This window comes from Arachis hypogaea, chromosome 11, assembly GCF_003086295.3.
Source record: "Arachis hypogaea cultivar Tifrunner chromosome 11, arahy.Tifrunner.gnm2.J5K5, whole genome shotgun sequence".
In the NCBI taxonomy this organism is placed as follows: domain Eukaryota; kingdom Viridiplantae; phylum Streptophyta; class Magnoliopsida; order Fabales; family Fabaceae; genus Arachis; species Arachis hypogaea.
In genome coordinates this window covers 21,877,467-21,889,836 of record NC_092046.1, presented here as the reverse complement: position 1 = coordinate 21,889,836, position 12,370 = coordinate 21,877,467, and the positions used below count along the sequence as shown (strand labels likewise).

General features: G+C 33.0%; 1 protein-coding gene across 1 annotated transcript; it reads left to right on the top strand.

Moving 5' to 3' along the window:
• Window positions 1-7,562: 7,562 nt before the first annotated feature.
• LOC112721129 (serine/threonine-protein phosphatase 7 long form homolog) lies at window positions 7,563-9,614 on the top strand. The gene is made up of 5 exons (XM_025772200.1): window positions 7,563-7,628; window positions 8,055-8,377; window positions 8,459-8,620; window positions 8,880-9,000; window positions 9,069-9,614. Exons 1-5 carry the CDS (start codon window positions 7,563-7,565, stop codon window positions 9,612-9,614), a joined length of 1,218 nt encoding a protein of 405 aa, XP_025627985.1.
• The last annotated feature ends 2,756 nt before the right edge of the window (window positions 9,615-12,370 follow it).

The following is a 12,370-nucleotide window of genomic DNA, read 5'->3' as shown; positions in this document are numbered from 1 at the left end:
TAGATTAAATATCAAATTATTTTAGTAAATAATAAATATGATAACGAAATACATGAATTAATTTAATTAGTTTATTTTTTTCAATGTCATCTATTTATACAAAATTATAATGTGTTTTTTATTCATTCCTTCTCTTTTCTTTCTTTCTTTCTCTCTCTTGTGTTTAGGGTACAATTTTTGTAATTTTTTTAATTTTTATTTCTTTTATCACTACTTATACATTTTATTTTTTTATATTTTTTAAAAAATTTTGTCTATTTTAGTTGTTTATTATTAGGCACATATTTTTTTCCTTCTGACTTTTGATTAACAAAAGATATGTGTCTTTTTTATGGTATTTTTAAATAATATTACTATAATTTTATTTTATAATATTCTCTTTTATCATGTTTACTTTATGTGTTTAAGGAGGTGACTTAAAGTTATAATATGATATATAAAATTATAGTATGATTTACAGTATGCTAAAATATCAGGACATTATCGTATAGATATTTTTAATTTGTCCATTAAATTCAATCATATAGGATCTTGAAAATTATGCAATTCTGTAATTATTTATTTTTTCATTTAATTATTGTATTGGTCATTTACATTAGTGAGACTATTTTTATTATTAATATTTATAAATATACTATTATCTGTATAATTAATTAAATCATCTTATTCATTTAAGTTTAATTCTATTGAATTAATTATTCGAAATGTCATCGTTATTTCTATTTTTAAATATTTTTTTCCAATATTATTTAACAATTATAATAACATGATAATAGTTAAAAAAAGACAGAATAAAAATTTTTTAATATAAAAATAAGGCAAAAAGAATAAATTTATTTAATAACTTTTTCAGAATATATATGTTTCTTCTTTATAAATAATTATTGTAAGGCATCAAAAACTCTAACAATTATTAAGAATAAATGATCGTTATGAAAACAATGCCAATTTAAATGATATATAAATAAACCATGCCAAACATAACCTACAACTTACAAAGGTTACTTATGAAAGAATATAGTTTATAACATTTATTTTTTTTACTATTTATTTCAAAAAAATCTTAATTACTTAACGATGTTTATTTTATGGTGAATTCTACCCAACCCTCTCTAAAATAACATGTAAGTTACCCTTCATGATGTGTCGCATTTTAATTGGTCATTACTTAACTATAGTTGGGTTATTTTGTAATTTATTATTTGAGATGGGTAATTGTATAATTTCTTAAAATATTAAAATTCTACCCCATTAATTGAAGCACGTTCTCATGCAATCTCTTTCTACAGTGCATCATTCCTTAACGAGTCGTTGAATTTCCATGGCTTGTAACTTCTTCGTTCTTCCCAGTATAGTCAGCACCGACTTCCAGTATAGTCAGCACTGACTTCATTGCTATCTCATGTCCTCTCACTCAATCTCTTTTTTTTTTACCATGGATCATTCCTTACCAATATAATTAATGGTTAGTTTGGTTATTAAATTTTTTTCATTAAAAATAATATATGGAATATATATTCATATGTAAAATATAATATAATATAATATAATAAATTTATTAAGAGTACTTAAAAGTATAATTAAAATCAGAAATATATAAATATAATAATAAAATTTGTACTCTAAACAAGTAAACATATCTTTTATCATACATAAATTATTTAAAAAAATATAAATTGTTAAAATTAATAACACAAATTTAAAATGATAAAATTCAACTTTCTTACAAGTAATTTTTATAGTATTTTTATTCTTTTAATTTTTAATTTATTAATATTTTATTATTTAATTAATGATTAAACAAATTATTTTCATGAGAAATATTTTTTGTATAATCTTAAAGAAGAGACCAATATACCAATTTAAAAATTAATGTAAAAATGATATTTTAAATAAAAAATAGTTAATACTAAAATTTTTAAATACAAAAGCAAATTATATAGATATTCAGGATATAAATATAAAATACATGTTTAAAATAAATAAAGGAGACAAAAATAATTATTTATTTCTCATGAATACTTCCATTTTATCTGTTTTATTTATTTTATGCATATATTTTATATTTATTTTTTAAATATTTATACAAATTATTTTTATATTTAAAAATTTTAATATTAAATATTTTTTATTTAAAATTTCATTTTTACTTTATTTTTTAAACTAATATATTGGTCTCTTCTATAAGATAATACAAAATATAATTTTTTATAAAAATAATTTGTTTAATCATTAATTAAATAATAAAATACTAATAAATTATAAATTAAAAGAATAAAAATATTATAACAAATACAGTAAAAAATTGGATTTTATTATTTTAAATTTGTATTATTAATTTTAATAATATATTTATTTTTTAAATAATTTATGTATGATAAAAAATATGTTTACTTGTTTAGAGTACAAATTTTATTATTATATTTATATATTCATGATTTTAATTATACTTTTAAGTATTTTAAATAGATTTATTTTATTATATTATATTTTAAATATGAATATATATTCCATCTTGTAATTAAATAAATATATATTTTTTTAATGAAAAAATTTAATAACCGAACTAATCATTAATAATGTTGATGTTGGTAAAGAGTGATTCATGGCCAAAAAAAAAAGGGGAGATTGAGTGAGAGGACAAGAGATAGCAATGAAGTCCGCGTTGGCTATACTGGGAAGAACAGGGAAGTTACGAGTCATGGGAATTCAACGACCCGTTAAGAAATGATGCACTGTAGAAAGAGATTGCGTGAGAACGTGCTTCAATTAATGGGGTAGAATTTTAATATTTTAAGAAATTATACAATTATATTTAATTTTATTTTATTAAAATAAATAATATTTTATCATTTAATATTTTATTTGATTCATTAAATTACATCAATCATAACTAATCAAATATTTAATTTAATTAAAATAGATATTAAATTATTTAAAATTTTGTTTGATTCATTAAACTACATAAATATTAAATGATTTAATAAATAATATATAAGGCGATGAAATAAATAAATTTATTTAATTTAATTTATTATTATTATTATTATTATTATTATTATTATTATTATTATTATTATTATATATAATAAAACGAGTATTAATTAATTGATGCTTAAAAAAATGAGTATTAATTATTAAGAAGGTAACGAATTTATACTTTATATTAATTAATAGATACTTAAATAAATGATTTAAATTGGTCACATATATTTTTTAATTACTCTTTTATTAGTACGGTCCAGTAAATAAAACAGATATTAATCATTGTAGTGAATAAATATTTATTATTCTTAAATAAATTCATTTAATTCATTTAAAAATATTGAAGGATTCCAATTCTATATGCTACGATTTTATTTTGTTATTAATGTATATATATTCCTATATTATATATTCTATGATTCTTATATTTTCAGATAATATTTTCAAATTTTCTTTAGTTTAATTTATTATTTTTAGTCGTCAGAATTTATTATTTTTAGTAATTATTTTTAGACATTAATTCAATTTTTTTAATTTAATAATTTAATAATATATTTTAATTATATATAATTAGAATGTCCTTTCTATCCCTTTTTCTTTTTTATTTTGTGCTTTGGATGTAATGTTTGTAGTTTCTTTATTTTTATTTTTTCTATCTTAATTTTGCTAAATATTTTAATAATTTTGTTTTATATCAATTATTTTTTTTATGTATTTTGATTAATAGAATTATTTTTTAAAGACGTTTTAAATTTGTTATAATATTTTTATAAAAGTTGATTAATAAGTTTTTCTTCAAAAAAAATTTCTTAAAATTTGTTTAATGAAATCGTATTTTAATTTTTCTCCTTTATCTGTTATATTCATTGATTATATTAATCTTCTATTACAATACATTTTTTTTATTTTACATATTATTTATTTTACCTTCTTTTACTTCTTTTAATTATTCTTTTTATTTTATTTTTAATTTTTTATTTTATTTTTACTCCTCATATATAAATTTATTATAATTCATCACATGCATGTTTTTTTTTAATTTAAGTAACTTTTTTAGGTTATATTTTACCATTGATGCTCTATATTGTTTAGCGTGTTTGTTTTTAATTTTATTATAATCAAACTAAAAAAATACTAATTATCTTTTTTTTAATTTTAAATATTATTTACTATCTTATTGAAAAAGTGAATAATAATAATCACTCACATAATTAAAATATATCATCCTAATATACACATGACACTACATATATCAAGGATTATTATATGTGATAAATTATTTCTTTATTTTTCTAAAGATAATTTATATGTAATTTAACTAATTTTTATAACATACGATTTATTGCATAATTTTTCTCTTCTTAATATGAATAAATTGGTGAATTTAATATATAAAATATAATTTATATTATTTAACTTACGAAATAAGTAACTTAACCCAATTATCTAAGACAATAAATATAATAGTACAAGTACCTATATATTTATTAGTATTAAAAAATATACAAATAATATAAACATGATTTTGTTTGTAGAATAACAATAATAAAGGTTATTAATTAAGTTAATTACATAATAAAAAATTATAAATAATTTTTTAAATAATAATAAAAAATAAGATCACTATTTTCACATACTATAAAGTTTTTAAAAAAAATTAGACAATAAATCAATCCTCAATAAATTATATATTAGCTCTGTTAAAAAAATTAAATGATATATTAGACATTACTATTTGTGTACTAATATATATATATATATATATATATATATATATATATATATATATATATATATATATATATATATTGATGTGCGGAAAACGATCCAACACAAAACTCACCGGCAAGTGCACCGGGTCGCATCAAGTAATAATAACTCACGGGAGTGAGGTCGATCCCACAGGGATTGAAGGATTGAGCAATTTTAGCTTAGTGGTTGATTTAGTCAAGCGAATCAAGATTTGGTTGAGAGATTTGTGATTTGCAGAATTTAAATTACATGGAAAGTAAAGGGAATGGGTAATTCGCATGAAATTAAAGAGAACTGAAATTTAAAGTGCTGAATCTTAAAGAGCAAGAAATTAAAGAGCAGAAACTTAGAACGCAAGAAATGTAAATTGCAGAATCTTAGAGTGCAAGAATTGTAAATGGCTTGAATTGTAAAGGGAATTGGGAATTGGATTTGCAGAAATTAAACAAGGAAGAGTAAAATTCAACACACAGAAGAATGGAAGATGCCTTGGGTTGAATCGGATCTAAAACAGAAATATAAAGAGCTTGAAAAGCAGTAAACAGAGAAATTGAAAATGGAAATCCAGATCTCAGGACTCAAGAGACTAGATAACCAAGTCTAGATCTCAATGCCTTCCTAGATCCAACAAGAGCAATTGCAAAGGAAATGTAAATTGCAGAGAAAGTAGAAGAAGAAGCAATTAACAGAAACTGAAATTCAATGATGCAGAAAATTATACAAGATCCCAAGGTGAGATTGAAACAGAATTTCTTCAATTCTCCACCCAAGATCCGAAGCAAGAAAAGTAAAGAGTATTCAAGCAAGAACAAGGAAGAAGAGAGATCAATTCTCCTCCCCAAATTCTCTTGAATTAAAACAACAATGCCAAAATGTAAAAGTGAGCTCTCTACAAACTACCAAATCAAAACCGAAAAGAAAAGCTCCCCGAAAACTCTCCACGAAAACTAAAAGAAAAGCTCCCGAAAAACTTAAATCCTATGCTATTTATACACTTTCTTCAAATGGTCTTCAAGCCTTCAATTGGGCCTTTGCTCTTGATGGAATTGGGTTGATAGAGGCCTTGGTTGAATGCTCTTGGAGTTTGGAGAAGAACCGAAGTGAACCGGGTTTGGAATCATGTAAGCTTGAGTCAAACTTTTCATATCAGCCACCCCATCCTTGCTGCTACCAACGTTTGAGCCAAAGTTTGGGGTCAAACTTTTGCTCAAACGTTGGCTCCCCCTTGCACACTCATGGCGCCAACGTTTGCCAAAAAGTTTGAGGCAAACGTTGGCGCAAACTTTTGCTCTCTAGGGTGTGTTGTTCATGGCGCCAACGTTTGCCAAAAAGTTTGAGGCAAACGTTGGCGCAAACTTTTGCTCTCCAGGGTGTTGATTTGTGATGCCAACGTTTGCCAAAAAGTTTGAGGCAAACGTTGGCTCAAGCTTTTCTCCCAAAAGTTTGCCAAAAAGTTTGAGGCAAACTTTTGCTCAAGCTTTTTGCCCAAAAGTTTGTGCAAAAGTTTGAGGCAAACTTTTGGTCAAGCTTTTTGCTCCCTGGTTTGTTTTCACTTATTCCAAAAGTTTGAGCTAAAGTTTGAGGCAAACTTTTGCTCAAACTTTTTGTCCTCTCTTCCTCCTAGCCATTCCTTCTTGCTTCAACCTTTCTCCAAGCTTTCTTCACCTATCATTAATCAACCAAACACATCAAAGCTATGCTCAAAATCATGAGTTTGTCATTCTTTCATAATATGTGGCAATTATAGCATAAATCCTCATGAAATTGCATTAATTCATCTATGGTTGATTAAATCAAAGGAAGCATGAAAATCTACCCAATTGGCTTGCTTATGGCTCAAGAAAGTGCATAATTCAATTGAAAATAAAAGAAAAAGGTTAGTGAAACTAGGTTAAGATGACTTGTCATCATATATGTGTATGTATTATCGATTATTAGGTTATAATTAATTTCTAACTCAATTTTTGGTAATTAAAATTTAAATGATTAAAATTATTAAATGCTAAATATTTTGCCGTTAACTAATTTTGTTTTTGTTATTAAAATTTTAAAAAAGGTGAGTTGTTAATAAATTCTGAATTCAAATTTAAATTTAAATTTGTGTAAGAAAATATTTTGAATTTTTTTCACTAACCAGAATTAATTTTTGAAATAAAAAATTATTTTGTACATCATATTATAAAATAGTATAGTCATTCATTTTTTATTGGCAATTATTGTCAAATAAAATGATATAAAAATGGAAAAAAAATATATTCCAATATAGGAATAATAATTTATTTTTCAATAGAATAAATTATATATTAGGGCAATTTACGTTAGTAAATTGTTTGATCCCCAATATTACGCAAATACATTGTTTCCAAATTCAATACGCAAATGCGTTGTTTCACTATTTTATGTAAACCGCTACTGGCAGTAGCGGTTTACAGGTGTGCATAAACCGCTACAACCAGCCGCGGTTTATGTGTGTGAGTGTGTGAGTGTAAACCGCTGCTGCCAGCAGCGGTTTACGTGCGTGTGTGTGTGAGTGTAAACTGCTACTGGCAGTAGCGGTTTACGTGTGTGTGTGTGTGTGTGTGTGTGTGTGAGTGTAAACCGCTACTGCCAGTAGCGGTTTACGTGTATGTGTGTGTGTGTGTAAACCGCTACTGCCAGTAGCGGTTTACGTGTGCTGCTTTGTCTATATAAACCGTGATTGTAGCCGCGGATTATGCATTTAGATGGTTTGTGGAGTTTTTTAGAGAGAGGAAATTCTAGAGAGAGGTTAGAACAAGTTGTGAGCGGGTCCGAGGTATCTCAGCGGTGACTTCTGGCCAGTTATCATGGCAGGCAGGACCCTGTACCGACTGAACGGTGTTGCGCATATTGCCGGTTCTATTGGGGACGAGGTTAGTTAACATTTATTTTTTTTCTAGGCTTTGCATATGTTAGTCAGAAAATGGTAGGTTAGGTAGACGAATTAGAATTTATAGAATATTCCCTCTAGTTTGAAATTAGGCTTTGCATGCTAGGATGTTAGTTCACTGGTTAGGGAAAGGGATAGCTGACGTTAGTGAATTATTTTAGTTTGGTTAGGGTATTTGTATGATATGAAGTTTTAAATTTTAAAGCTTTATAGTATTTTAACATTTCTGGCTGTTATTTATTAAAGTATGGATGTTGTTATTTTTTCTATCGTGACTAGGAAATTTTTTTATTTTTTATTTAGGAGAATTTGTTGATGTTTAATATATTTGTATCCGGTTAGTTATGGCAAATTTTTTAAGGATAGGAGAATTTAATTGGACTCTGTATATCTTTCTTGTTCTGTGCAGCCCACTAGGTGTATATACAGTGTGAGACGACAACAGAATATGCCCTTACATGATAGGATCATCCCGTATTTAGAGAGGGCTGGATTGTACCATTTGGCCAGGCTAAACAGCGAATGGTTCTGGTTGGATGAGCCACTGGTTAGTGCGTTCGTTGAGAGGTGGCGTCCTGAGACGCATACGTTCCACCTGCCTTTCAGAGAATGCACAGTGACATTGCAGGACGTGGCATTTCAGCTAGGGCTGCCTGTGGATGGGGAGGCTGTGAGTGGTTGCCTTGGTGAGTTTGAGACATACATGGAGGGTGGCCGACCAGCTTGGAAGTGGTTTGAGGACCTATTCGGTGAGCGGCCTCCACTGAATAAGGTCAAGCAGATGACAGTACACTTTACATGATTTTGCGATAGGTTTACGGTGCTACCAGCAGATGCGAGCGAGGAGACTGTCTGCATCTACGCACGGGCCTACATCATGATGCTGTTATCGACTCAGTTATTTGGGGACAAGAGTGCGAACCGGGTACATATACGGTGGTTGCCATTTGTGGCAAACCTTGATGACATGGGGAGGTATAGCTGGAGGGTCGGCCGCTCTGGCATGGCTGTACCGATGCATGTGTCGGGTAGCGAATAGAAATGTGACTAATCTTGCGGGCCCGCTCCAGTTGCTACAGAGTTGGATATTCTGGCGGTTTCCGTCTTTGAGGCCGGAAGGATTTGAGACTTTCTCTTTCCCGCTGGCATCCAGGTATGCGTTATGTTTTTTTACTGTTAACAAATTTCTTTGGCGTTTTTATGGTAGTTTGTGTCTCATATGACTTAAATTTAGGTGGTCTGCCTACTTACCTCCTAACGATGGAAAGGAGCAGAGAGTCATAAGGTATCGGCTTGCATTGGATCGATTGACCGCTCGTGATCTAAGTTTTATAGCAGTTAGAGTTTCATTTTTGGTTTGCTATCTAGTCGTGACTAGATATATACTTGTTGTTGTAATGTATGATGAGTTTTGAAGTTTCAGATTGTATGGGAGCCCTACTCCGCACTTGATGTACTTGCCGTTGTCCATCCAGAGATACTTACAGAGGAGCATAGTCGCCTATGGCGAGCGGTGACCAGTTTGATATACTTTGCGGTCATCGAGTGGCATCAGGTTGACAGGGTTGTTCCACAGCTGGGTGGAGTACAGCATATCCCCGAGGACGGTTTGAACGTAGACTGGCTGTATGCTAAGGACGGGAGGGGAGGGGACAGGTGGTTCCCCCATTACTATCAGGTCTGGCATTTGCACTGGGGGAACCGACTTGATGCAGTCATTTCCATTGATCGAGTGGCAGATCCTGGCCCATCTGCTAATTACCTAGATTGGTGGTTCCGCGAGGCTCAGCAGTTCCTTAGTCCGGGGGCTGCATTCGCGGATCCCAGAGGCACCCAGATACCTCCAGAGGCGTTTCAGAGAGGATCCTCCCAGGTCCCACGCAGATCACAGTTACCTGATATGCCGGATAACCGTCGTGTGGAGAGACGCCGTCGTGTTGGCACTAGGGACACCGGGAGAGAGTGGTGATGGTTACATGATGCGATGCAGGAGGATGATGCAGGCGGAGAGGCTAGAGCTGAGGTCGATCACCGTGTTCGTAGGTCTAGTGCCAAACGCGGGAGAACAGTGGATCCTACACAGTTTGGTGTTGGAGTTAGTGGGACCGCAGCGAGTCAGGCTGGAGGGGGGACATTCACCAGCAGATCTTACTCTCCGATGCCAGAGCCCAGCTCTCACATGTATGCACAGCCTGAGACGCCGACGATGACTATGGATTTAGATGATCAGCTGGTGAGTCCACGATTTTATGCAGATTTTGCTGATTTGATTAGGGATGATGCTGGCACGTCCAACGTGTAGTTTGGTGGCCAGTCTTACCAGCCGCAGATGCCCGAGGTGCATTTGGAGACCGCAGCTTACCAGCCACACATGACGGATATGCATTCCCAGCCAGCTGATTATTAGGGCGAGTATGTGGTAGATTTGAACATGCCTGCAGGTAGCCCGTTGGATACGTGGTTCACCATGGGGGGAACCCCCCAGTCCGCGATTGGTCTAGACCATCCAGGTGATGACATTGGACAGCAGGCGGCCCGACCGACTCGAGTCAGGCGTCCCGCCCGATGTGGGACAGGATCGCATCTCCTTGGTGACTTTCATGATGCAGCTAGGGATGATCGCGATGATTAGCACCATGTGTTGTTGTTTTTCATCTCTCGTTATGTTGTTTATGTTCCGGTTATGGACTTTATGTGTATGCTCTTTGGATGACAGTTAGTTTGGCTAGTTATTACCATCCTGAGCGATCGCCAACAACAATGTCCCGCCATACTTGCCATAGAGGTGTGTTCCATCGATGCTTACGAGCGGCTTACAGTGGCGGAATGCCTCAATACACGGAGGGAATGTCCAAAACATCCGATGAAAGTAGACTCTATCTTCATCAACTTGGTCACCCACCCTAACCGGGGACGTCTTTAGTAGAGCAACGGAACCTTCCATCGTGCATGAGACCCCAAGGATCCACCGAGGCAGATCAGCATATGACTCCTCCCAATCGCCATATATTTGCGCTACTGCCTTCTGCTTCGCCAACCACACCTTCCGATAACTATGCCGGAATCCATAAGTCGCCTCCGTTGCCTCTTGCAACACCTTGATCGACACCGACGCATCAGCTCGAACCAACGGATAGATTGTCGCACAAATGACATGATAATCAAGCTACTTGTGGTCGCTTGATATCGATGTGGCCATACACGTGTGCGGACCATTGTACCTCCTAACTTCCCATGTGCTCTTCCTTTTCCGCATGACTATCCGAATCAACCACGTGCACCCGTTACCAAACTCTTTGCATCTCCCTTGGTATTTCAGATTGTCGGACTCCATAACCTTGTACTCAACTCCACGCCGAATACTGTAATCTTTTACACTCAACACGGCTTCCTCTTTACTCTGGAAAGATTGGCTAATCTGAAATTCAGTCATAGGTGTCCCATCATGCATGCCCTACCCATCGAATGTTGCATCTACATTCTGTTGTTGGCCGACGACTTCCAAGTTCAAGGAAGAGAGGTGGGGAGGGTACTCTTGTGTTGCAGAACCGAAACCTCCATGGGCTGAACGTCCACCTCTTGGAATATCATCATCACTATCCCCACCAATATCGACAGGCTCCTCATCTAAATCATCGTCAAATAGTGCATTCTCAACTCGATCCGGTCCGGCATCGCATTCAAAATCAGGAACAACATGACCAATATATGCATGAACAGCCCCAGCACGTTCGGGCTCCGCATTCGGAACGGCCACTGCTACCACAGGCATCGATGTTGATGCACCACCAGCTGGGGTCGACTGAGGATTAGGTGCCGATGCTCCAGAGCTATCCACACCATCTTCCAACTTCGCAAACAGCTCAGTTATCCTGACCTCCGGAAAACTACGCCTGCAGTGAAACAAGATCTGCAAGTCTTCATCCGACCCGATCACGAAGGTCTCATATCTCACACCAGTTGAGACAACGTCAATGGGAATCTTGTAAAATAATTTTTTTACTCACTTCGTCCCACACGTACCGAGCTTTCGTAATATGCTTTGCTTAATCTCCGCCAACATATTCAACGACCGGATAAAAACACTAAGCGGTTCTCTATCTGTGAATTTTACACCATGCCTTTTGCTCTTTTGAATTTTTCCAGAGCAGTGAACCAGAGCCACAAAACTATCCTCCCCTTCCATTTGTGAATAACACTCTACCTCTCCACATTTGGCCCCTCTATGGTTTATATAGGCAGCCCCATTCAGCCCATCACACGTAAACCGCTACTGGCAGTAGCGGTTTACACACACACACACATACACGTAAACCGCTACTGGCAGTAGCAGTTTACACTCACACACACACACACGTAAACCGCTACTGCCAGTAGTGGCTTACACTCACACACACACGCACGTAAACCGCTGCTGGCAGCAGCGGTTTACACTCACACACTCACACACATAAACCGCGGCTGGTTGTAGCGGTTTATGCACACCTGTAAACCGCTACTGGCAGTAGCGGTTTACATAAAATAGTGAAACAATGCATTTGCGTATTGAATTTGGAAACAATGTATTTGCGTAATATTGGGGGTCAAACAATTTAGATGCGTAAATTGCCCTGTATATTAAATAACAAAAGTTATTATAGTTTCTTTTTACATAATTTAATATACTCAACTACGGTGTTTTGGTAATATTACCAAAAAATATTAATCAATCTAATAGCTTTTTTA

What these genes read in the sequence shown, in the direction of transcription:
- LOC112721129 (XM_025772200.1), top strand. Translation starts at nt 7,563, where the DNA reads ATGGCAGGCAGGACCCTGTACCGACTGAACGGTGTTGCGCATATTGCC. An exon ending in CCGGTTCTATTGGGGACGAG is followed by an intron (nt 7,629 to 8,054) that starts GTTAGTTAACAT and finishes TGTTCTGTGCAG; the next exon opens with CCCACTAGGTGTATATACAG. An exon ending in CAGTTAGAGTTTCATTTTTG is followed by an intron (nt 9,001 to 9,068) that starts GTTTGCTATCTA and finishes TTGAAGTTTCAG; the next exon opens with ATTGTATGGGAGCCCTACTC.